The sequence below is a fragment of the Gossypium arboreum genome, chromosome 8 (assembly GCF_025698485.1).
Source record: "Gossypium arboreum isolate Shixiya-1 chromosome 8, ASM2569848v2, whole genome shotgun sequence".
NCBI lineage: Eukaryota > Viridiplantae > Streptophyta > Magnoliopsida > Malvales > Malvaceae > Gossypium > Gossypium arboreum.
In genome coordinates this window covers 141,151,958-141,179,837 of record NC_069077.1, presented here as the reverse complement: position 1 = coordinate 141,179,837, position 27,880 = coordinate 141,151,958, and the positions used below count along the sequence as shown (strand labels likewise).

Here is a 27,880-nt window from a genome sequence, read left to right as displayed (position 1 = left end):
AAATTCATTTAATTTAAACAAACTAGTATACATAATTTTAATTAAATAAATAAATACAAAAATAATTTTAAAATTTTTAATCAACATAACCAAATTCAAATAAACATGAACAAAAACCCGTTATTAGTTCAAGCTCGATTCATTTATGGCTGCTAAATATACCATACATACCATCAGCATAACTAAAATTATATAAACCCCAAAAAAATGAAAAACTTTCATTTTTCCCTGCAGATTTTAACTTGCTTATGAATTTACATGGCAAATTGCTTTCAACAAAAGCCAGAAAACCCTAATAAAAATTTACATTTTTTTTTGTCACCCCTCAAATCCAATCAAGTGGGAAAAAAATGATCCAAAAAAAAAAAATCCCAAACAAACTTTTCTAAGTATCTTCCTTTATACCATTATTGCTTCCCTTCAAACAACTCTTAGATCAACAATGGTGTTGTATGGTTTTTGATCAATCGAAATCCAGATATTGGGATCGGAATCTCAAAAAGACTATTGAATGTACAATCATATAGTTACTACTTTCATTGTGTTAATGAGCTAACTCCTCGCTCCCGACACCGACACTAGACTTGTCGATTGTCCGGACATTGTATTGTTCGTAAACTCTTGCTCTGTTCTCTGCCCACCATTGTTCCGCTTGTTTCTCACTGAACCGCTTACGACTGCATTCAAAGTTTTTACCAAACCGTTTAATTTTTCACCAAATTACAGCCAAACCCTCTAGTAAAAGTACCATGGAGGTCCTTGTACTAAGAGTCATATTGTATTCTGTCTCCTCTACTAAAAAATGAGCAAAATTAGTCCCTATACGTTAGACCAAAAAGCAAACTAGTCCAATTAAAAATTTCATCCATCTCTACTGTTAAAAGTTGATCCATGTATGTTAACATGTCATGTGTTACTGTCTAGTTATTCTATCAGTCATGCCAGTTTTTAACAGTAGATATAAATGAAAAATTTAACTAAAAAACTAGTTTGCTCTTTAATTTAACGTATAGAGACTAATTTATTCATTTTTTTAGTAAATGAGACAAAATGTAATCTGACTCCTAGTACAGGACCATCATGGTACTTTTATTCAAACCCCCATTATTCAGGATTATAGCTTGTCAATGCAATAATGTACCTGAATCGGACTCGTTTGAGATCCTTGGCACCACCTGGCAGTGAGGTAAGTGTTATATACACACCAGGTTCATCTTGCTCAACCCATTCACTCTCATTTCGAGGTTCGCTTTCTTTTGATCGGCCACCACTTTTAGTAGCTGGTTCACTATGGCCTTGCTTGGTATGGCTTGTACTACGATTACCGGTGGTGTTGGACCCATTAGAAAGTAACTGGCCACTTGATACATTTGAATCTGGTTCTTGGTACACTATTTGACCATTCGGTCTTTCAAGAGAAACACTAGAGGCATCATTGGAAGGAGGGCTAGAGCCAAACGAAGTAAACGAAGGCGACTTAATGTTCCGTGTGGCCCCAACAGGCAGTCTTTCAGCCATATCCTTTAACTGTTCGGCAAATCAAATATAATCTACATCAGTATAAAGACATGATGAATGTATTCGAAGTCTAACTAACCGACATGCCCGGTTTGTGACTAAAGGCAAGCAAAGAGCTTCAAACATTAATAAGAAGAACCAAAAGTATAAAAACCCAGAACATGGAAGACGGAAAAATCAAACCATCTTACTTGTGCAGTAAGCGACTTGATGACTTCCTTTGCTGCTTTGCATTTTGCAGTCTCCTCCTCTGCTATTGCAATCGCCTCTTTCAGCTGTTTGGTTGTCCTTTCCAGCTCGACTTCTTGAAGTTGTGCTTTACGTGTAAGATTATCGACCTGAGAGATAAAAGATTGGTGATGCGCAATAAAATAAAATCCTAAATAACCTTGCAAACAAGTAAAGAGCTTTGCTTTCTATGCTAGACAAAGGAAACGAGTTAATCTTCTAAACCATAAAAATATCCGGCTGAAATTAACGCTTAGCATCTAGCATTGTAATAGGAAGCCAAATGTTGACTGTTGTTTTGAAGGAACTTGGAATTTACTCCACCTCATTGCAGAAGCACCATGCACTCACTTTAGACGAAATCCATTGTGAGAACTCATCGGTCAAGCAAAATGAGCATTTGAGAAATCCATGGATTTAAAAAGGAAAATGCAAGGAGCGATCACACGGAGCCTTTGTTAAACAAGCATATAAATAAATCTCCAGAAGTGTATTGAAAGTATGGAAGAGAAAATACCTGTGCTCTTAATCTAGTGACCTCTTGATTAAGGCCATCGTTGGTCCTCTTAGCATCATCCACAACTATTTTAGGGGAGGTGAGACCTCCGAGTGTTGGGGTTGGTGTTGTTGAACGAGGAGGACTAGGCCGTCTTGATATTGGAGATGTCGCACGAGAAACAATTCTTGATCCAGGAACAGAAGCCGAGAAAAATTTCTTGGATGATCCAAATACCGGGTTAAAAGACTTAGAAATATTAAGTGCTCCCCTTTGAGAGCCTCCATTTGGAACTGGTGAGACACGACTACTATTAAATTCTAGCTTCTTGTTTTTCTTTGATCGGCTTTCCCCTTGCTTAAACGACTCCATTGATGAAAATCTAGCAAGTTGAGCACGAGATCTAGAATCCAACTTATCATCTTTATCAACAAATTCATTAGTCCCATGGTTTATGCTTCCTCTTCTACTTACAGAAGATTGTGATGATGCATCAGTTTCAATGGCTTTCCTCAGTCTATTAAAACAATTGTCACAGACACGGTAAGGTTTGTTGGGGTTTGGAGCCATGGAAGCCTTAAGGCACTTCTTACTGCTGCATGCATGACAAAAGACTAGTCCACAATTATAACAATTGTGACGTTTTCTTTTGAAATTAAATGGGAGGCGACACCCAGAACACATTGATTGATCAACGCCTGAAGCCCATTTGTGGAGACAGATTGCTGCAGTGAAGTTCGTGCCACAAGCAATACTTTTGACTTGCTTGTCTTTCAGAGCTTCTACCAATGTTGGGGAGTTCTTATCATCAACATTCCCATGACCTAATCGACCATTTGCTCCCTTTCCCCAAGTATAAACTTCAGTTCTCGAAGTCAAAACTGCAACATGATAAGCACCACAAGAAATTTCCTCAACGAAACTCTTAGCAAGCTTTCCTTCAACATGGATAGGAACTTTTCCATCAGCTTGTGGATTTCCTAGCTGCCCATAAACAGGACTTCCCATGGTGTAGACATGCCCTGATGTTGTAAGGGCAACTGTCAGACTGTGTCCGCAGGCAACTTGACAAAAGTTTGGTTCAACAAGAGCAGCAACACAAGTAGGAACAAGTTTTGCTTCCTTATTGCCATGTCCAAGTCGACCTTTATCCCCATCTCCCCACGTAAATAGCTTCCCCGAGGAACAGTTGCTAGAACTTGAATTCCCAACCATGACTTCAACAACTGCAGCAGTATGCCACACTCCACAAGCTGCTCGGACAGTCCGGAGCCCTTTTAAGGATTCCACTTCCCTTGGTATTGAGACACTATTCCGATCTCCATGACCCAAAACACCAAATGTGCCATCACCAAAGGTAAACAATTGACCTGCAGAGGTTACAACAGCTGTATGCCAAGGGCCACAAGATATTGACGAGACATGTATGCCCTCCAAGGGCCCATTCACTCGTTTTGGCACCCAATGACTTACCTCATTTCCATGACCAAGAAGACCAAAATTATAAGTGCCATCACCCCAAGTGTACAAATCACCAGCAAGTGTTACAGCACAAGTGTGGTACTCACCGCATGCTACAAGCTCAATGTTAGTATTACTTAAGGCATCAATAAGCTTTGGCTGCAAAACATCAGAGTCTACACCATGCCCGAGCCGGCCTCCAGATTCCTCTCCCCAGGAGAAAACCTCCCCCTGCTTGGTTACCAAGGCTGCATGTCGACCACCACAGGCAATATTCTGAACATCAAGTACAACCGCAGATTCTAAAGCCTTAGGCAGTAAAGAATCCGTTTTGATACCGCAACTGCTAACTTTATCAAGTCCGCCACCCAAAACACCATCCCCAGTGCCTTCACCCCAAATGAAAACATCACCCAAGGCATCACCATCATCATGGCCAGATCCTTGGCTTGATGAACTAACTGCACTTGAAAGACTAACCCTAAAAGCATCCATTGCCATTGTCTTCATGTGGCCATGTACACTATCTGATCCTCCTGAAGACAAAGAATGAACTGAACCACTAGCGGACTCTGGAGGAAAGAAACCCTTGGGAGGAACAGCATATAATATTACATCTGAAAACGCCTTACCAAGACCATTCTTTGGAGGACTTTCATATGGACTATGAAGGCGAAGGTGATCTCCACCATCCTGCATTTTAAGTAGAAAAAGGTCTCAAATTCACAATCTTGTAGTGTTGAAAGCAGATTTTGTAGATAAAATAGAACCATACCTTCTGCAAGCTATCATTACTACCAAAAGGAGAATGTAAGGGTGAACTTCTTCGCGTGTATGTTCTAGGACTATTTACTTCAGAAGGAATGCCATCACTTCTTGATTCTGTTCTCCATTTTCTTTGATGACTGCGAGAGATTAATGCTTTTAAACCACTAAACCAGACTTCAGCTTCATCCTTGTCCTTGCAGATCTAGAATAATTTTATTAAGAAAATAAATCAATAAAACTTTGACCTGTCTGTATACGCTACTGGAGAGGAAAAATGCAAACAATAAATAACCAGATAAACGAGAAGTCGTGATTAAAAAAGAAGAAGATTCTTACCAAATCCAGTGATCTGTCATTATATATCAGTGAAAATGACTGGTACTCTTTCTCAGGCCGAGGATACCGCTGAAAGATAGGCTGGAAGAAATATAGACCATATTTATGAGTAATAGCAGAAAATTAAAAAAAAAAATGAATATAGTCATCACAGTGTCACCAAGACAAGAGAATAAACAGAAGCCGCTATGGTCACAAAAATACACGCATAAGACCTAGAAATAAAAAGTACCAAGTATAGCATCACAGTTTCAAGGTTATAATTGTTTAATTCTGCTATCCAAATCCAAGTGCTAAAGTAACATGATCATAGTTTTAAAAACAAAGAACATGCAAATCCACATCATCATAGTTTTAAGTTAAAGATCACTGTGATGCTTTTAAAGTGATTCGAGTGCAGTTGTAATGCAATGAGCAAGCAAAAAATTGGAGTGAAAAGGAAAAACATATATTAATCAACTCAAATTGCAACTTCATCCGAAACTGGTGAACAAGGAAAAAAATATATTAACCACTTACAGTGCGCTGCCCGGATATGATTCTAGATACGTGACTTAGTTTAAGATGTTTCTCCTCTTTCCCTGATAACCATATTAAAACAGACTCATCCTGAAAAAATAACAATCAACAATTTAGGCATTTTTAAGGAAAACATAACTCATATTCAGCAGCACAATGACAAGTACATGATCGATGATGCATATATACAGGCAAGTGATGGCATGCCTAGCTTCACTTTTTATCTTACACAACTCTAATACATAACAAGTCAATAAGAAGTGAAAATGAGTTGTGATGGCAAGTGGACTGTGCTCTCACCATTTGAACGAGAGTGAGGAAGGCAAAGGAACGATAGAACAAAGTTATAGACAAATATAATGTGTTATCATGCAGAATAGTTTAAAGTTCATTCGAGTATAATTAGTTTGTGTTTCCCAAGTTGGCAATAAGAAATACAAATAGTCTTCTTACCGGCAGTTTTGAACCTGATTTCTCTCTATCTAATACAAATATCTCAGTCAGTTTCAACAACAAAGGAATAGCACCAAAGAGTTCTAAACAGTAAACAACATAAAGGGTTTCCATGCAGAATAAATAACTAGTTTGAACTTCTCAGGTCAACACTATGCATAGTCTTATATCAGCAACTTTGAACCTGATTTTCCTCTATATACCAGTCATTCCATAATTCATCACTTACAATGGCTAAAAGTAAAAACTACTTTACAAATATTGTTCTTGGCGTGAATATTGTGTAAATCATTCTCACATTTTCAACACAGGCTAACCGAACATGAAACATATTAAAAGAAAATTTTTTGAGTATGTGACCTGAACATATGAAAAAACTTACATTCGAAAGGCGGAAGGGGCAAAATTTTGGCTTCCCTCTTCTTCCATACTTAAGCAGGCAAGCCCCTTTCTTTAAAGCAGTAATTGCCTGTCACAAAGAGTACCCAATAACCTTAGCAATATTTAGGACATTTGCAGGCAGGAAACATGATCATAGCTTCAAAATCAATTTACAGGTAGCATAATGATAAATTAATGAAAATATCCAAGGGATCATCTAATTGTTCAGAAAAATACTCACTCTAATAGAAGGACAAAAAGAATTACTGGAAAGAAATTTTAGTGATTTCCGAAAAGGAAAATGCTGTGATAATATATTAAAAAGTTATTTCTGGTCCACCAGACACTTTTTCATCTGCAATAGTAGCACAAGCACATAGTGGTACATGGGATTGTAATTATCATGGACTTGTTAAAAACCAGGCCATGTTTAGAAATGCTAGCATATCTGAAATGCAACTGCGTTTAACAATAAATGTCATATATATATAGCATAATTAAAGGGTTAACCATGTATGAAGGGTGAAACAGAAAACACTAATCAACCAAGAAGAAGTATCATTACTCGAGTTGCATAACTATGTTGTGGACTAAAGTGCAGCAGCAAGTTAACATAAAGTAGCAGCATAATAAAATACATACAAATTTTAGCAGTCATGGAGCATATCGATATTTCCATTGATTTGTCGCAAGAGCAGATTTAGCTACATAGTGACCCAACTAGAAACTTATAATATCATGGAATCAACATAATACTAAGATCAGCTGGTTTCCCCTATTTATTTTATTTCAAAGTCCAAAAGTTACAGTTATAAGCTGACTAATATTTTCTTTTTCTTTTTTTTTTTTTTTCTGGTATGATCAAGGTATCATTTATGTTTGTTTTACAGTCCATGAAGACTAATCCTTTCTGGTTTCGTGGATATCCCTCCCAACAATGTTACCTCTAGGGTTTGAACTTAAGATGACTAATATTATTAGCAAGACTTCATCACTCCACTATTATTTCTACTTGCTCCTACAGTTAAGCATAATCTATACAGACACAACAGGAATAGGCAAAAAATGTCAAAATATATGTAAACACAAATTATTAATCAAAATTTATATGAATATATATTATGACACAAGAAACTATAGGAATATTAACAGGTCTAGCATAATCTACTCGTATACATCACTCAACAATCATTAAGCAGCTCAATTACCTCCTAAAAAAAGCCCCAAATGAAAGGCAATTTCAAACAAGAATCACAAGGACAAAAAAATCAACAAATTCGATCCAACAAGTACAAATAAATCAGCAAAAAGAATAAGGAAAAAAGAATACCTGCTCTATGTCTCTTTCAACGGGGCCAGTTCTACTAAGATCGGAAGCCATCCTATCAGTTCTTAACATAAACCAAAACTACACTAAAAAATATTCTCCCCAAAAAAAAATGGGATCCAAAAGAAAATTAAAAATCCAGTTAAGAAATGTTAAGAACAAATTCATCCATTTTCAAAACCAAACCCTTCCATCCAAAAAAACCCTTTACTTTTCCGTCTTCACCATAGCTAAACACTAACTTCAACCTCACAAATCCCATCCAATCTCCAAATAATTTGGATTCCACCATTAAGAGAATTTCACTAGCCCCAAATCGTACTTTCACTTCTTATACCTCTTTTGAAGTTTCAATCATCGTAATCTAAAGTAAAAATGGAGAAAATTTTAGCTTTTCCGTATTGAAAGTAGCTAAAGAATGGGAATGAAGTGAGGGAAGTGAAGCAAAAATGGGTGTTTGGAAAGAGATAAAATCTGGGAAAGCGTTGAGAAAACAAATGTTTTTAAGTAATAATATTTGATCTGATTAAAGAGTTAAGAGACAGAGAGACAGAGAATAAAGAAATGAGAGAAGAAAAAAAGGTGAAAGAAAGAAAAAAAAAAAAAGGATAATGCAAATTGCAAAAAATACCCACAAAAAATTTTAATCTGAATTTCTTTATTTTAAGACTCTTTTTTTTCATTTATTTTCCTTTGCTTAACTTTGCAGTGAATAATTTTTTTAATTTTCTTTTTTCTGTTTGGTGACTCAGAAAGTTGTTAAACAAAAAAAAAGTAGAAAAGACAGTGAAATGTAAATAGTAAAATCCTAGTCAAACTCTTCTTAATAGGAAAAAGTAAAAATATAATTAAAAAGAGTTAATATAACATTATTTTGTGTAAAAAAATTTTAATATAAATAAAGGGTTTTATTTGTAAATTAGCCCCTAAACCATATTTTAATTTTCAATTTGGTCCATAATTTTTTTCAAAAGAAATAGTGGCTAAATTATTCCAATTTAGCTTCTTATCTTTTGTTTTGCCCAACGAATATGCCAGCCTTTGGGCTGGTTATTGCTTGCCTTTTTTTTCCTTCCCACCAAACATATTTTTCTTTGTTCTTCTCATTCACTCTACATGCCTTCTCTCTTTTTAGTTTGCGGATCAATTTTGTGGGTACTTTATTGTTTTCACGAATTGTAATGGACAAATGACGGTGTTTGTTGTTCACTAAAACTTTATCAGCTACTAGTAGTTTTTCTAGAAAAGTGGGTGGTTCTTCGTCAGCTTCTTAATATGTTTCTGTTTTGTATTTCAGAATAATAAATGATTGCACGAGTCTATTTGGACTCGTGTTATCTTAAGTTTTATATTATTTTTGTTTGTTTTTCGATTGTTTAATAATAAATCTTCAATTTTATAAGTTTTTGTCTGCTCTTTTAACACGTTTTTTAGTCTTGCTTTTGCATGTAATATTCCTTTTGCAAGTGATTTTAATGATGATTTTGTTGTCGTCCTCTCTAGTTTGGTGAATATTCGATTCTTTTGTCGATTTTTGTTCGTCACTTTAGACCATCTAAGGCTGATTTTCTTATCGTATTAAATGCTTGCAATCACTCCAAAAATACCGTGCTTGAGTTGTGACAAAGTCAATTGTAACGTGTCATAATGTTCTATTATGCTAAGGCTAAAGCCTTTGTTGTGTTAATGGAGCTTATCCTTCATCATCTATGACAAATGTTGTTATTGATTCTCATGAACTGCATAGTTCCATTCATTGAATGAATTAATGAATTTACCTTTCAAAAAAATTATCTCAATTTATCAAAAAAAAATATAAATCAATAATGATGTGACACATCATTTATTTTTATTCCACGTTGTACTTTTTTTTATAAAATGAAACAAAATTAATAATTTAAATATCACTTCTAAAAAACTTTAGTAATCGATTTGAGACTTAGGATATATAGTTCAAGCTCAATTTATGAATAAAGCCTAAGTTAATTTTAGTTAAAATATGTAATTTTAAAATTTTAATTTTAAAATATCTTTTATTTCAAAATTCCAATCTAACTATCGGTATTGTTAGTCAAATTTTGCTTATTATAAAGTTTGTTTACGAATTTATAATAATTTACTTCAAGTCGGTATGTTTGTGTAAATATTTTTATGATAAATTTTGACAAAAATACTAACATTTACTTAATTTTAAATTACAAATATAAAAATATTCAAATTTTAACTTTTAAATATATGGATCATATCACAAACATCATTCGAGTAAAGGGATTGATTGCAAATTTTAACCATAAAATTTCACATTTTCTTTATTTAATTCTATCAAATCTCTCCTCCAATTGAAGTGTTGTATGATTGAAACCATATTTGAATCTTAAATTATTTAAGTTTGTGTAATTAGATTTAATTAAGTTTATTTATTTAATAAAATTTGATTTATTATTTATATTTATATTTATATTTAAATCGATAATTTGCAATATTAATTAGTAAAATATAAAATTATTCAAATTAGGTATTAGATATTGAAATTCAGTTTACTAAATAATTTTGAATTACTTCATGCTCGAGAATACTAAGAGGAGGTGAATTGGTATTTTAAACTTGTTTGCAAACTTTTTTTAAATAATCACGAAAGGAAAAAAAAAGTTAGGACAATTCAATTTATAATGAATTAGCCATAATTGCCTACCTCTACTACCTTGATATATTTTCGCCAAGAATTTCTCAATTCATTGTACTTGAATTATTACCTTTTAAGAAAAAATTACAACATTTACGATCTTTATTTTTTTCACAAAGCTTAGATAAAACCTTTTCCCCCTAACTTTTTTAGCTAAACTAGAATCGTTCTTAGATTTTATGGTCCACTTTACAATTAGTGATATGAAAGAGAGTAAATGGAGAGACCTCTACAAGCAGTGGCAGAGGTAATAGAGACCCACGGCCCCCTAAAATGGTAAAATTTTAAATTAATAATGGTAAAATTACACTTTGGCCCCCCAAGAATGATAAAAATTTATTTAACCCTTTAAAATTTATAAAAATATGGGCTATTAAAATGATGAAATTGTATTTTTATTAACGTAAAAATATATAATTTAATTCCGACCCCCCAAAAAAAATTTTCTCATTCCACCACTGTCTACAAAGTACATCTTTACAAAAAATAAGCTCTGGAAGAAATGAAATGTGAGTGATAAAAGATCTAACAATAAGCTCCTAAATAAATATTTGAATACGTTTCTCTTAATCTTGATGCTTGGATATATCTCTCTTAAGTCTTGAAGTGTTTTTGTAGTGTATTTATATCAAAGAACAAGTTTGTAGACATTTAGGACTATTGGGGATAAATTCTAGTCATTAGAAGTATCAATTTCCGAGTTAAAAATTGGCTCTGCACGTCATGTATTGAGACCTAGCAAGATGTCTCAAGACAACAGCCCCTGGAGCAGAAATTTGCATGATATTTTCTTCTCTCGAGACATATAATCGTATATCTCAAGACTTGCATATAAAAATCCCTTAAAAAAGATTTTAAACATCTTACAACGCTTTGGTATTAACCCAAAAATACTTTGATAAATTAAAACACATATAAAACATATAAACTTGAGATATCAAACCTAATAACTCAAGTTTGATCTCACACTAATTTTACTTAATTTGAATGTTTTTCACATTAAACATGACTAATTTTCACTTATTTTTATTTTCATGGATAGAATCTTTTAAATATATAAAATTAAAAATATTCTTAAAAATTGGAAGTTTAGTTATATTTTATATTAATATTAAAATCCCTAGTGTGAAAAAAGAAAGTCAAAGTTTAGTTATAACTAATTATTTATATATATATATATATATATATAAAATATGCATGAATAAGATTTTCACCTAATTCTTAAATTCTATTTAAAACTATCAACTAATTTATGAAAATTTATTTAAATGTATAATTTATAAAATATAACACTATTTACTATTTCTTTTGGTATTCTTCATATTCATTCGTTTATGTTCGGGTTTAGTAGTTGTTTCTTGTGTTCAATTTATGATTATATTTTGAATTACAACATATACATATATCTGATAATATCTATTTTTATTTATATATTAACTTTTTAGAAGCTACAATTATAATTATAAATGCAATCATGAATCTAAAAATAATAGCAGTGAAAAAGATCAATTGAAATATTAAAATAAACATACAAGAAATTATACTATATCATAAAATTAAAAAATTCTATGTGTTTAAAAACTTTTTTTTAAATAATCTCATTATAGGTTCTGATCATATCTACTCTTTTTATAGAATGTCTAGAACTACTTATAGTCTCTCCCCGATCCATAAATTGGACGATAATGTGCTTCAGCACACTTGAATCAGCGTCCTCCTATATTAGTAACAATTCCCTTGCCAATCAAATTAAGACTCAATCAATATTGTTTAAAAAGTTAAATCGATGAATATTGAAAAAATTGTTTATGCAAATAACAAATTTGAATTTGATAACTATTTATATGTTTAATTATTGTTTAGTTTTATATTTGTATTTAAAAGTTATATAATAAATTTGAATATTTAGTAGGATAATTATATATATATTTAAAAATATCATAAATAATATTATTTAATTATCATTAAGATAAATATTGTTTATCTTAATATTTAAATTTGTTATCATTAGATTTTTAAAATTATCATTATCATTTAATTTAAATTTAAATTTTGTTTAAAATTTCAGCAACTCACCTTCAAATTTTCTAAATTGCATATTCATAAAATTCAATACTAAATTACAATAAAAATATTTTAAATTGACATGAGAATTTTTTAAAATATTAAAAAATAAAATTTTTAAAAAATTTGGTGAAGAAGCATATGGCAATAAAAGGGTGGGTTGATTGAAGTTTGTCATATTCATCCATAATGGCTCACCACTTTTGTTTTTGCAGCCCCTATTTGATTAAGACCAACACCACCCCCCTTTTTGAATTGGAAAAAGAAAAAAGTGAAAGGATGATAAAAAGAAATAGCCACACAAATTTAAAAAAAAAAAAAAAGTTTTTTTATGAAAAAAATTGAACACAATATAAATACACGTAAAGATGTAGTCACGGATAAATATATAGGTCAATCTTCACCCTAATAGCGAGAATATGATCATATTTTTTTTATACTAATACTTAGAACTATTTATAACCCTTACTTAACTTATAAATAAGAGGATAATAGTCACTAAAATAATGGGAGGACCCTAGCCCGTCATACCTTTTTTCTAATTAGTATTTTCATAATCGAATTGAATCAGTAACCAACCAAGATGCTAATTCAAATAAGGTAATAAATTAATTGAATCAATTTTTATAATTTTTAATAATTTATTCAATTTGAATTGGATGAATCAATCGGACCAAATATCTATAATATAACTGGTTCAACTATCTACTTAATTTTAAAAATTAATTAAGCTGATGATAAAATATTTAAAATTTAAATTGGCCCAACATGATAAGACTACTATTTAATAGATAAAATTAAATTTTATTTAAATTTAATTATATAAACATTAATGTAAAAATCATTCAATAATGTCTTATAAATTTGAAGTAATAAAAGCTAATTTTCGAATTGACAAATAAATAGAAAATTATATCAAATTGAAAAGATTAAAAGCATTCCTCACTTATCAAATCAAAGGTTTGAAGGCTTGATTTCTACATAAGACTCAATTTGGCAACACGATCTGAAATTGTGTTATCTTATTTAGGTATGTGTAATAATCATCATTATCCTTCAACTTTCAAGAGTCGTTGTACCTTTTAAAATAAAAAGACAAATATGAGATAATGTATCGTCCTAAAACCCACAACAACCTTCTAAATTAAAAAACAAAAAAAAAGCCAAATTCCTATCCTTTCTTCGCACATACTCCAATAGAAATACAAACGAAATTCCTCTCTGATCCAAGCCATGAACAGATCCTTACTATCGAAAAGAGAGAAATACGCTTTGGAGACCATTTGGGCAATAAAATGTTTAGAGGGTATTGATAAATGTTTTCTTTTTTATCTTCAAAAAAAAGTTTATATATTTTGAATTTATTTATGTTTGGTCCATTTCATAGCTTGATTTAGGGTTACTTTTTAATAAAAATATCATATGTCAATGCAAAATATATATATATATATATATATATATATATATATATATATATATATATATGTGTGTGTGTGGTTATGAGATAAGGATTGGTACTTTGAAAAGGGGAAAATTATGTTTCTTTTTAATTTTGTTATATAAGAAAAATGATGAAACCCTTCTTTTATAAAGGAACCAAAATTATTGAGTTGGTAAAACATCAATTTTATTATAATTTCCTTTTCTTAAAGAGTAAATTTTTTGATAAATTTTATTTTATTTTTTAATTTTTAATAAATTTTAGTTATTAATATATTCGTATTTTATAATGATTAATTCTGATTATAAATATTTAGGTATATATTATTTGTACTTAAAATTATACATTTAACTTTTTTTAAATACTAATCCATTTTCAATTTTGTCCAATAATATGAACAAATTTAAATTTAAAATTGATGAGTTGAAATTGAATTATAAATTTTAGAGAGGTGAATATATAAATTTATCATATATTAATTTATGTTTTTATCATTTATAAAATGATTAAATAGAATTTTTTTCTATTTTAGAGGAGTTAAAGTGTAATTCTACCTTATATTAACTTATAATTTTATCATTTATGAAAGGATTGAATTGTGTTTTTTTTTTTTCATTTAAGGGTTGGATTCATCTCTGAATATATATTCATTTTTGAGCTTATGGTATCCGAAAGCTACAAAAGTCTCGGCTCAATCTAGAGTCCAATCATGCCAAACTCCATTTTTAGAGACAAACTCTCTCAATGGTTTTTTTTTTTTTCATTTACGATACTTAAACTCAAGACCTTGATTAAAAGGTATTAAACTCTTTACCACTCAATCTAATTGATAATGGTACGTTATATATTATTATAATATAAAAAAAGAGTAAAATGTACTCAAAATTGCTAAACTATTAGTAAGTTTACATTTTGGTTACTTAATTTAAAAAAGTTACAAATTGATCACTAAATTATTCAGAAATTTTTATTTAATTCACCAAGTTATTAAGTATCAAATAGTTCAATGACGTAATGTCTAGAACTACTTATAACCCCTTTCAACTCATAAATCAAAGGATAATAGACTTTAGCGCACTCAAACTCATGCATTCCTGCATTGATAATAATACCCTCGAGTTAAGACTCAATTGGCAAAATTTCAACATTTTATTTATATAATATATATATATATATATCAATTCTTAAAAAAAAAAGGCAAAAGGCAAAAGATATAGGAAAAAAAATCTAAATTATATTGTCCAACAATTAAGTTGGATGGTGTTGAATGAAGGGTTGAGCAGTTAAATTTTGTCCTTTTGAGGACAACCCCACGTTCTAAGCATGTTTTTTCTATGGACCACCCATGCAACTCAGTTTTAAAAGCGATTTGTCCTACAAATATTGATAATTTTATTTACTTCGATTTAATTCAATTTGATAATAAAAATTCAATTTTGAAGATAGGGTGTAAAGATCGAATTGGAATGGTGAATTGCACCGATTGAATTGAAAATTGATAGATTATTTGATTCCATGCAATATATAAGCTCGAAAAGATGTTAAGGCGGATTTGGTAGAAACAAAGGCAATTTTAGTAATACTATGCCTTTGCTCGTCTCGAGGGTTTTTAATAAATACAATTTTTATTTCTACTTATAATTTCTCCCAACTCATAAATCAGAATAAAAATATACTTAATCACGCTTGAACTCATTTCATTCTAATTGTTGCTAGAACAGCGATGCCAACTGCGTTAAGACTTAATATAGAGTATTTGGATGAGGAAATTGAGGGCACTGCTTTATGTAATGATTTCCGAATTGCAACATTGTAAAATGGATCTTTCCATGACGAGGGCAGCACTTAGGGGAGAGCAAATTTCGGTTAAAATCGAGAAAATCAACTCAATTGGTTTAGTTGGTTTTGGTTTGGCAGTTTATGCGGTTTTTTAGTTATGGATTTGATTTTGTTGATTATTTCGATTAGTTATTGATGTTTAAAATTTCTAATTAACTCGACTGAAAAAATTGACTTAATTTAATATATATTTTATTATTTAAAATATATTTATAATTTATAATGCATAAAATAAATACAATTTATTTAAGCCCAATAATTAAAGTCAATTAAATCGACTAACCTAAAGTCAGTTCAATTCTTGAACTTTAAGTTGATCAGGTCAAATTTTGTAAATTATGATCAATCAAGTCGATTTAATAAAAATTTAACCAAACCAATATAAAAAATCGAATGCTCACCCTTAGTGACACTTAGAGGCAACCACCTCCATGTAATCGGACTTCTCATATTAAAAAAATGAAATTTTGATCAACTCGATCGATTTGATAAATTAAATCAATTGATCTAAAAATCAGACTTCCGTTTTAATTTTTTAAGATTAATATAAGTAATTACAATATATACCTAATTTGTTTTAATATTTAAAAAACAATTAAATAATTATTTTTTAGTAATGGGTTAGGTTGAAGAAAATTGAGATTGCAAAAATTTGCAGCATCATTGGTCATATGGTAAAGTGTATTTAAAGGTTTTCCCTATTTTTGTGGTTAAAGCTTGTTATTTTGGACAAAAAAAATTAGGATAGTCGGTACCGTTTCGATATTGGTTGTTCTGGTCGTTTCGGTTCGTATGTATGGTTTCATTTTTAATTTATATTAAGTAGTTTATGTTTTGTTTCGTTAAAATTTTAAAATATTTTAATTGTTTCAATTAATATTAATTTGTGTCGTTTTGTACTGGCCCGTGTTGATAGATATAATATTTTAATATTTTAAACTAAATTTTATTTTTTTTAAATTTTCACAATTTTAAAATTGAGGTATATTTTGCATGTATATATCATATATGAAAAATATTTTTATAAATAACGATAAATATGGAATTGTACGCTAATATTAAATACGTAACGTTACAATACTAACTGGGGTAAACTATACCCAAGGTTATCAAACTATTAGTAAGTTTACGTTATGGTCGCTCAACTTCAAAAAATGATAAAATGGTCATTAAACTATTCGAAAGTTCTCATTTAAGTCATTGGATTATTAAAATCGTTGTTATATAACCTTCTTTGTTCGTACCACTTGCACCAATTGAAAGCTCTCATTCCCTTTTCTTCTACAGTTCAAATTTTTTTTCATAAAATAACTTTGAATGTCACAAATTTGCAAACCAAAATTCAAAAAACTTTCTTCTTTGATCACCGTTACTAACCGTCAAATCAACTTGGATCTAAGGTATGTTATTTTATTCATCAATAAGTACTAATCTACCGCACTGATCGTCGAATCATAGCTTGGACTAGTCGAACTTCTTTTAAAAAAGAAAAACTTAACAGCCTAGTGAGTTAAATAAAAGCTTTTGAATAGTTAGTGACTTAATTCGAATAATTCAATGATCATTTTATAATTTTTTGAAGTCCAGTAACCAAAATATAAATTTACTAATAATTTAGTAACCTTAGTCCTATTAAATACCTCAAAAAAAAATTCATAAAGAAATTATTTTAGGTAATTTATGTATACAATTTCTCTTTTGACAAAAGAATTCAAAGAAAATAATTAAATTACCTTAATAAGTAGGTGAACATTGATTCTTAATTATGCCCAATTGGACAATTGGGTTTATTTGGACAAACAAAGAAACAGACGGTAGGATTTTCAATTGGGTATGTTTGGGGAAAACCCAAAAAGTTTTTTTTTCTTAAGTCATTTTCGATAAATCGAAAATAGAAAACACGGGTTACTATATCATTTGGTACTTAAATTTAGTTTTAATGTTCAATTTGGTACTTGATTTTTTTTGTTTCAATTTGATACTTGAGTTTGGCTTTAATATTCAATTTGGTATCCAAACCAAATGGTATCATATGGACCAATGATGTTTGACACGCTTGCTCTAGTAAAAACAAATTAGGTATTTAATTGGGACAAAAAAAGTCAAGTATCAATTAAAAAAAATAAAGTACCAAAATGAACATTAAAATCAAACTTAAGTACCAAATTGGGACAAAAAAAACTTAGGTACTAAATTGAACATTGAGCCAAACTTGTGTATCCCTAAAAAAATATTATAAAGCTTCAAAATATAAACTAATTGAATATTGAAAAATTAAGGGTTTAAAAAAATTAAATATAAAATATAATTGAATTGTTTAATAAATGTAAATTTTAAATTATGAAAAATAGTTAATTTAGATTTTTTTTCTTTATTGAAAAGGGATAATGTAACTTTTGCCCCTGAACTTGGCAAGTAAGTTCACATTGGCCCCTGATTTTTTTTTTCTGATCCACTTTGACATGTAACTTTTGGCCATTGAACTTAGCAAGTAGGTCCACATTGGCCCTTGAATTTGACAATTAGATTCATTTTGGTACTTGTACTTTTTTTTAGTTTATTTAACTCTTAAACTTGACAATTAGATCCATTTTGATCCCTGAATTTAAAAGATCTAAAAGCTTGATGATGTGCCACTCTGAGTTTGGAAAATAAAAAGTTTTTAGATGATGATGCAGTCCAATATCAGAATGTCATATTCAATTTTCTAATAGCCGAATTGATGGTTAAACAGGTTAGACTACCAGTTCTTAATTCAACCACTTTAATCAATTCGACCATTGGACCAACAATAATTAAATAATTAATTAAGAATTCATATAACCCCAATTTTACTTGGCTTTTAAGATTTTTATGATTTTTTGGCTTTTAAGATTTTTATGATTTTTTAATTATTTATTTAATTATTGTTGGTCCGACAGTCGAACTAGTTAAATCAAGAACTAGCAGTCTAATTTGTTCAACCATCGGTTCGGTTATTAAAATATTGAATATAACACTCTGAAATTGTACCACGTCATTATTTTAATTTTATTTTTATTTTTCAGGTAATGATGCGATACTCTTAGAGTTTTTAAATTCAAGAATCAAAATGCCAAGTTCAAGTGCCAATATTTACATTATTTTAAAGTAAAATCTTGGTAATAGGATGTTAAAAAAATAAAATAAATTGAAAATATTAAAAATCTCATATCTTGCAATGTGAAGATGGGGATTTGTACATATATTAACAGCCGAGCAAATATACAAAATACAACCAACAAAATTGCTCTCTCAGCCTAATGTACAAAAACTCCATATGGCGATTTTTACAGGCCTCCAAGGGGTCGATATAATCCCTACCCTTTTCTCTATGAACCAGTCGGCCATACACGTTGTGTCAACCCGAGGATGAACTAGTGTCTGCGGTTTCGTCTTCACTGAAGCTTGATGGTACATCCATGGAAGGTCTATAGCTGAAACATGTAAACACAGTCCAAAAATGTGGATGATGAATACAAGGTAATAAAAATTGATCGACTGGGGCAAGGTAAAAATGTATAACACACTGACCTTTTAGTCGGATTCATTGACAGAGGCGATCTCGGTCGCGGGAAATCAACATTGACTTGCTTGGCAACCTTTGAGATACAAAAATATCAGTGCATGATACGCGTATTTGACCCAAAGCAAGGGCGAAGCCAAAAAGTTTTAAGGGAGTTAAAATGTAATTTCACAATTTTACTAGCTCTTTATAATTTTTAAAGGACTAAATCAAAATTTTATTATTTTGGGAGGCCAAAGTGTAATTTTACCTTTTACTAAATTAAAATCTTATAAAACTTAAAGGGTCGAAAGTGAAATTTTACATTTTAGGGGACCGGGGACCCTGCCAGCCCCTGGCGCTGCCCCTGACCCAAAGTCGACTAAAAGCTTGAACTTACTCTCGATTCGTTTGTTGGATCGGTTTTTACTCCTACAGGATGCTCCTTTTTTGGCTTCCGTTGTCCACCAAGTTTCTCCACCTGAGTAAAGAAAATGAATTTTCAAGCCAAAACATTCACGGCACGAAACTGTTGAAAGACGAAGCATATGTGAGGAGAAATACCTTTGCCATCCTTGCACCCGGGGACTCAATGCACCCACGTTTAGAATTTGAAGTTTTAGATGGGATTTTGTTCTTCGGGGCCTTATACGTACGATTATCGTCGTCATGCAAACAAGTCTTTTCTTGTTCATTAACAAGTTTCCCAACATTGGGGCCAGGATGGTTAGTGAAAGAATCTGGTCTCATCCTTTCAACAGCAAGCTTAGAGCTCACCTTACTTCGTTTGCAATCAATGGTACCGGCATTTTCGGCCAAACTTCTGTGGATATCCGATGAAGAGTTCTGGCCCGGGAATGAGTTATAATGGGACTTGTATAATTGATGACGAGATTTCTTGTTCTGTCTTTCGAGCCCGTACACGGTTTTGAAGGTTGCATTCTCCATATAAGGATCCTGAGAACTTGTCTTTGAATTATGTACTTCATTTACCTACAAGGGCATTAGATGAACAAAACGCCGTATCATAAGACTCTTGACAGGATTTGAATATGACACATTAACATCATAGTTATTTCAAATACCGATTGAACCGGTAAAAATGAACTCTTCCTAGTTGTCAACACCGTTTAGCATGGCCATATTGTTACAGAATATAATGTAAATATAGTTTGCATATCCACTACATACATCAAAACATGAAAAAAATGCATCCAAGAGTCAACTTACAACATTAGGATTTGGCTGCTTCATAGCTCCAGAGATACGAGGAGAACGGGGCTGTTGGGGATGATCTCCAACATCTACTGGCTCTGATGACGCAAACACGAGATTCAAATATTCATAATTCTATAAAAATTGTGAATATAGCAAACAGATTTCGGTATTGGACTAACCACTGACCACCTTGCTACTTGGGAATTCAAATGCAGCATTAGGAAGTGAATCGAAATCAGTAGCAAGTAACGGACCATCTTCTATATAATACCTCCCGAGCTGCCTCTTGACAGCAAGAATAGCAGGATTTTCACTCTCACCCTTAAGCTTCAAATATCCCGATGGCTTAAAAACCGTGTTTTTAGTCGTCCTTGGGTTTATCTGTGTAATGGTTCCGTTTTGTCCAAGTTTAGTTTCATAAGGACCCCGATTTTCGGAAAAACGCATATCTTGTAAAGACGAACTACTTTCAGAAGATGTATCTTCCATACAAGCATCGTATGGATTTTGATGATTCCTACGGTCATATACGTGATCAGTAGCTAGAAACTCTTGGCTAGAAATCCCTCCACTTTCAACCTCCCTCAGATCGATATTCCTATAATCCCGTTCCTTGATACTACCAGAAGAATCTTGCCAGAGTCCACTACCACGATCCTGAATAATGCCACTAGAATGATCCAATCGCCCAACATATTCATCTCTCTTTTTGTCTTTTAACCTTCTGTGACAAAACCAACTAGATATTTGCTTTTCAGTCAACCCTACTTGAAGTGCGATTTGTGCTTTCATTTCATCAGAAGGAAACCGAAGCTCTGAAAAAACACCCGAAACTCTATTTTAAACATAATGGATGAATACATTTAAATAAGATGAGAAATGAAGAACTACATAATACCTTTGTAGAATTTCTCCAGAGCCATAACCTGAGCCGGTGTCTTTACGGTTCGTTTCTTATTCACATCTAGAGAAACTTTATTCTCTTCGGTCTGCACTTCACCTGAATTGAAAACGAGTGCATAGAAATAGAAAAAAAAAAGTAATAGATTCAATAACATTAAGCATAAAATGAGAAGAAGTACAATGTATACTAGCCAACTACATAAAATAGCATAAAAGCGAGAACAAGGGCAATTCAGATTAACGAAAAGTAAAACAAAAACCTCATGTAAACTACTCCGAATCAGACGAACAATTTAACAATATTCCTTCTGCCATTTTAAACACCCATACTAAAACAGAACGAAAAATTGATATCTTCATTCTTAGATTCTTTCATATCATTATTATAGCTCCCTGAATGTAACATACAGAAAATAATACAACTAAACCTACGACCAAATACATGATCTTATGACCTTTCACGAAATTGCTGTTAGCTAGCATCTTCCCCATTAGAGAACTCTTGCAGTTCTCGTCCTGAATTCCAGAAAATGAACCAAATGAACAAATTCATGGATCAGTTGTCGGATTAGTGAGGTATACAGAACATCTCAAAATCCATCAACCGAACATATTCGTGTAAATTTTCAGACTTTTGCATAAAACCCTTAATCTGGATTACGCTCGAAACCTAAAACATGATTCAAAGACGATGTCATTCTTGATACAATCACCTATCCATACAAAAACAATCTAAGGTAACATGCAACAATTCAAAACGAATAGGCGGGTCATAGCACAAATAACTCTAGAAGGCCGCACTTTATCTTTCTCTCGAACTAATCTCTCACGTTTGAGAGAAATAACCAATGGAAACACGTAGCATTTTAAGCACAAGCATCGATAGTCCAAGCCTCTTGGATCCGGCTGTCCTTCAACCTCGAATATCAAAAAGAAAGAAAGATCGACATCTTCATTCTTAGATTCTTTCATATCATTATTATAGCTCCCTGCAATCTAACATACAGAAAATAATACGACTTAACTTCCAACTAATACAAGATCTTATACACAATCTTCCCCATTAGATAACTTCTGCATTACCAAGAAACCACATGCATTGGTCCCATCTTCCAGTGAACCAAATGAAAAAATTCATGGATTGGTTGTCGGATTAGTGAAGTATTCGAAATATCTCTAATCCATCAACCGAACGTATTAGCGTAAATTTTCAGACGTTCACATAAAAACCCTTTATCCGGATTACCCTTGAAACCTAGAACACGATTCAAAGACGATGCCATTCATTGATACAATCACCTATCAATACAACAAACAATCTAAGGTTCATGATCTAATGGCACTTCCAATTTACAACATGCAACAATTAGAACAGAATACCGCGTATTTTCCTCGAATAACTTAATAAAAACAAGAGCTGCCATGTAGAACAAAATCTAATCATAAGAAATTAAGATTATAAACAACATTTCTAAAGGAAATATTCAACCATGATAATAATATTTGAAGAACAAATGAATTATTACAAGAATAAATCTCACCTCCAAAACAAAATTAAATAATTGATAAAATAAAATCCAAGCAAATAAAGACAAAAATAACTAAAAATATATAAAAAATCATAGTTTCTTTTTTAAATGCTGGAAAAAAAAATAGATCATCGCTAGAATTTTTATACTCCATTTTCTATTGAACCAACCAATATCAAAATTTCTCAGTGCATGCAACTTTTAAACACCAAAAAACTTAAAATTAAAAAACCCAAATCTCAAAAAAAAAAAAACTTTGATCTAAGCTTTGAGGAACTAAAGCATTTACCTTCCATGGGTTCTGAATTTTTCCCCTATTTTTTTTCTGGGTACCCCTTTGTTTTTTGTTTTTCCTTCAATATTTGGTCCTTTGATTCGATTTCAAAAAGGTAACCACCATTTCAGCGAATTCAAAATCTGGGTTTTCAATTTTGCAATTCTATCTTAGTTTTAAACATCATTTCAAGAGATGGAAAGAGAGAGGTGAATAGAAAGATTCTGATTGGAAAAATGAAAAGAACGAAGAAGAAGAAGAAGAAGAAGAAGAAGAAGAAGAAAAAGAAGGGAAGTGTTTGTTTGTTTTTGGGGTGTTTTTTTTATATTTATTTTCTTGTTCATTTCCATTTTGTTTTCGATTATTTGAAGAATTTAACGGTTGTAGTTTTGTTTTGGTTTTGGATTTAATTAAAAACCCAGATTTGGCTTTTGGCTTTACTTTTTTCCTTTTTCAATGATTTGTCCATTCTTTTTTTAGTCACCATTTTCTTCCCCAGAAAAATCAAATTTTGTTTACCAGTAGGGGTCAAAAGATTAGAAGTCTAATTTTGCTACTATTCCCTTTACTTTTCAAATATTTAAAATTTAGTATCTCCTTCAATTATGTAATTGATAACACTGTTTAATTGGAAACCCTTGCACGAGAGGTCAGCTTGCATTTTAACTTCTCCACTAAAAAATAAATAAATTAACACGTTAAATAAATAAAAATTTTAATAAAATGACCAATTTACTCTTTGATCTAATATATAGAGACTAATTTATTCATTTTTTTAGAAGACAATATGAAATCCGACTGTAATTTATCGATTATATGATATTTCTTTTTAAAATTTTGTTCATGGGACCAACATAAAGCCTTGGGAAAATATAAATAAATTGGATAAAAGTACTATAAAGGCTATTATATTAAGAGTTGAATTGCATTTTGACTAATCTACTTAAAAAAAGGGCAAATTAATCATTATATGTTAGATCAAAGAGTAAATCAGTCATTCTGTTAAAAATTTTACCCATTTCTACTATTAAAAACTAGTCTTTATATGTCAACACGAGGAGTATGCACGTGCCATTGGTTATTCTATCAAGCATGCCAGTTTTTAACAGTAGAAATGAATGAAAATTTTAATAGAAATGATCAATTTACTCTTTAATCCAATGTTCAAGAACTAATTTACTTATCTTTTTTAGTAGAAGAAGCAAAATGCATTGTAACACCTAATATAAGGACCTCCAGGATATTTTGACTCATCAATCGATTTTCATTCTACATCTCTAAAATAATATTAAACGATCTTATAATCCCGTATTAAAAAAAAAAAGGAAGTCATTTTTTATGCATTATTTGTGTTTTTCTTTTTGTCTAATGTCATATCTAAATTTGCTAAAAGTTATACATTTTTGTATCAAGAAGTAATTGTGTTAACATTTTAGTGTTTTGTTTGAAATGTTGATATGATGAAAGTTAATTGCTAGTATTATAGGTTCGAATTTTTCATGATTTTATTAATAGAATAAATTTAGTGTTAATTGTGGATTTATTTATTTATTTGTGTTTAATTTGTTAAATATAATCCAATGGTTATGTGTGTTTTAGTTTTATGGTTAATTTTAGGGAAAAGTACATCAACAGTCACTGAACACTGATTAAAATAACATTTCAGCCACTAAACTTTTAAAAGTGACAAATCAGTCACAAACGTTTACGAAAAGTGATAAACAAGTCACTCGAGCCCGTTTTTCATTACAAATGTAATCAAAAGTTGACGTGACCTGTTAAGGTGCCACGTTGGACATGACCTAATGTCCGTATCAAATGCTTTTATCAGTTTATAAGGATTACCAACTAAATAGAGGAACCCTAGCTGGAAAAAGGAGAAGAAAAAAAAAATGGAGATACCTACCGTAATTTTGATGTGCTACCATGGAAACTCAGCCAATTTAAGGACTTCTTCGTCCAATGACAACCCAAGTAAGAAGTTTTTTGGGTACAAGAAGTATGGGAGTGAGTTTCAAAATGCATGTCATTTTTTTGCCTAGGTTGATCCACCATTAATGCTCCGCTCACGATTCATGTTGTTGGGTCTTTTGAAAAAAGTCAGAACAATGGAAGATGCAAGGAGGGAGAGAAAAATATGGTTGATGATGTTGTTTTCTGTAATTTTGTTGTGCTACTCGTTACAATTGATAGAACACCTTCGGTTGGTTCTCTTCTATTAACCATTCCGACAATGTTGAAAATTTGCATAATGATTTCCCAATTTCGAATAATTTCAATCCCTTCTCCAATGATTCCCTTAAAATTTCAATCGTTTTTCTTTTTCTCCTAAACGATTTTTTTTATTTAACCAAATTGTTTTTGTCTTGTCAGTTTCTTCTCATGTTTTAATTGTTTTTTTTTTTTACACATTAAGTTAATTTTTTTCGAATCACACGTTGAAAATTAATTACCCATTAAATGAACTTTTAGCCATGTCCAACATGGCACTCTAACAGGCTACATCAATTGTCCCATTAAGCTTGTAATAGAAAATGGGTTTGGGTGACTGATTTGTTATTTTTTAAAAAAATTAATAATTGATTTGTCATTTTTCATAAACATTAATGATTGATTTATCATTTTAAAAGTTTAATGACTAAAATATTATTTTAATTAAAGTTTAGTGACTAATGATTTACTTTTTCCTTAATTTCATGAAAATTAATTGCATGGTAGACAAGAATTTCAAATCATTCTTCATATATCGAAATCTATAAAATTCCAAATTCAAATTCATTCAAATTCTCTTTATTTATATATAAAATCAGAATTGATTGGTGGATTCAGATATTCGAATCCATATCCACATTCGTTATTTGGATAATCAATGCAGATTTAAATAATAGATATCTGAAACAATTATTTTCATCTGTCTGAATATGCAATAAACAATATTTTTTTTTTGAATATAACTCGCTGGTATTATTATTGCACGGCTCAAGGCAACAGAAACATCTGAAAAGATAGGCAACAGAAGAAATAGGAAACAGCTGTCTAAGCAGGTAATCAATGAACTCCTAGAAACTACCAATAAAAGAAAGCAGAAAGATAACATCTTGAGCCAAACCTCTTCATCTTCAAAATATCAGCCAACCCTCTCTCCAAAAATTGAAAATCGGAGCCGAGTAAAGGAGAGAGCAAAAGCTTTGAACACCACGTTGGGGATTCATCGAACCTTCTCCAATTTCAAAGCCACCAAGGGGAACCATGCCAATCTGTCTGCCGTCACAATCTTTTTCACCGATTCAGGAACGCCATTACCCCATCCACCACAAATCTGTCTTCTCCGGCCTTCCAATGCAAGAGTATAGGCTGCTCCGTTAACCATTCGGGGCACAAACAAGTAAGATACCTCATCAAAACTCAACCCCATTTTGCAAATATGTTGAGTAATAGGCCTAAGAACTGATTTGTCTTCCCCTCCCTTCTTAATGCTCTTGATAACTGACAATGAGTCACCTTCTACTAGCAGACGCCGAATGCCCATCTCAGCCGCGTAGACAATATTTTTAAAATTCAAGTTCAAATATATATTCTTAATCTAAATTGTGACCCCACATGGGTAGACAGTAGAGTTGTTCATAGTTCGAACAAAGCTCGGTTTCAAAAAAAAATTTATGCCCAAACTTATTTTTAGGTCTACTCAACTTGTCTAAAAAGTTCATTTTAATATTCAAAAAAATATATTTTTAATTGATATTTTATATATTTATAACTAATTTTAATTTTTAAAAATATTTTTATTATTTAAATTGAAATCAAACCAAGTTGAACTTGAGGTTCAAAACCCTTATCCAATCCAAGCTCAAGTTGAGTCGGGCCTATCGAGTTTGATGGACTACTCTACCCTTAAATAAGTTTGGTAGGCAACTATATAAGGCCAACCCTACCCATTGGGCCTCACTATACATTTTTTTTATTTGGATTTAAAATAAAATAAAATTTAAATATTCATTTGTCATTAAAAATTAATAATTCAAATGGGAATCCAAACGGAATGGATTTTCAGTTTTCTTGATTTAGAGATAAGATTGTGGTTCTTATATGGGCCCATAATCCATACTCACGGCCCATTTAAACACAATATATATATTCATGTAATCGTATGTGTACCAAACTCTCGATTTTATATAAGTAGCTAACAATGATTAGTCTTAAATTGATTAGTGTCGACTCTATTAAAATAATTTCCACGTCTAGCTTGCTAGAAATTTTCTAGCACGTTTTAGACATGGTGGACCTTAATGAATTTAAAAACAAAGTTGTTGTAATCATCGCCAACACCATCCACCCTACCTTGCCTATTAAGGGTGTGATACATGCTTCTTCTCTTTAGGCAGAGTCTAAACACCTATCATGGCATAACACAACAACATCAACCAAGGTAAGATTTGGTACATAATCACATTTATAATTTCCAAATGGTGATATACCAAATTCTAGTCAAGATATTCTACGAACGAATTTCTATTCATTACTTGTCAATATCGATATTATATTTTCCACATGTTTATTGTACTTAATTTTGATAAATTATTTGATTTTTGATCCAGTGTAAAAGTAAGATCGGATAGTCAAAAAGAGACAGAATCCGAACTGTCGTAAAAATTTTGAGCTACCGTGACATAATTTTGACAACTTTATTTTGGGAATTTATTTATAAAAATAATATTTATACTTTTTATTAAGATAATATTTTAATTTTCTAGTATTTTATCTTTTACTTTTTATTGATAACTTTTTAATATTTTTTCTACATAAACCCTATACGTTCGTTTTGGAGAATTGCTTTCAATTCATCTCCTTTCCCTGATTTATTGATAGATGTACAGTTAGAAGTATTGAATAGATTGTGTGTAGTATTTGATTTACTGAAA

The 27,880-nt window shown here is 31.1% G+C and overlaps 2 protein-coding genes across 3 annotated transcripts; both read right to left on the bottom strand.

The window, feature by feature from the left end:
* Positions 1-120: 120 nt before the first annotated feature.
* LOC108469823 (PH, RCC1 and FYVE domains-containing protein 1) lies at positions 121-8,227 on the bottom strand. 2 transcript variants are annotated; one of them, XM_017770881.2, is made up of 10 exons: positions 7,491-8,211; positions 6,162-6,248; positions 5,327-5,416; positions 4,808-4,888; positions 4,479-4,673; positions 4,336-4,396; positions 2,264-4,239; positions 1,710-1,856; positions 1,142-1,527; positions 121-677 (listed from the first exon to the last, which is right to left on the bottom strand). In XM_017770881.2, exons 1-10 carry the CDS (start codon positions 7,557-7,559, stop codon positions 545-547), a joined length of 3,225 nt encoding a protein of 1,074 aa, XP_017626370.1. In that variant the 5' UTR covers positions 7,560-8,211; the 3' UTR covers positions 121-544. The 2 variants fall into 2 exon arrangements, with proteins under 2 accessions (XP_017626370.1, XP_017626369.1); XM_017770880.2 differs by having other exon boundaries at positions 2,264-4,396; positions 7,491-8,227.
* Positions 8,228-18,665: 10,438 nt separating this feature from the next.
* On the bottom strand, positions 18,666-23,552 carry LOC108467854 (uncharacterized). The gene is made up of 8 exons (XM_017768665.2): positions 22,977-23,552; positions 21,154-21,255; positions 20,435-21,070; positions 20,268-20,350; positions 19,602-20,030; positions 19,438-19,518; positions 19,067-19,134; positions 18,666-18,969 (listed from the first exon to the last, which is right to left on the bottom strand). Exons 1-8 carry the CDS (start codon positions 22,981-22,983, stop codon positions 18,894-18,896), a joined length of 1,482 nt encoding a protein of 493 aa, XP_017624154.1. The 5' UTR covers positions 22,984-23,552; the 3' UTR covers positions 18,666-18,893.
* Positions 23,553-27,880: the final 4,328 nt, after the last annotated feature.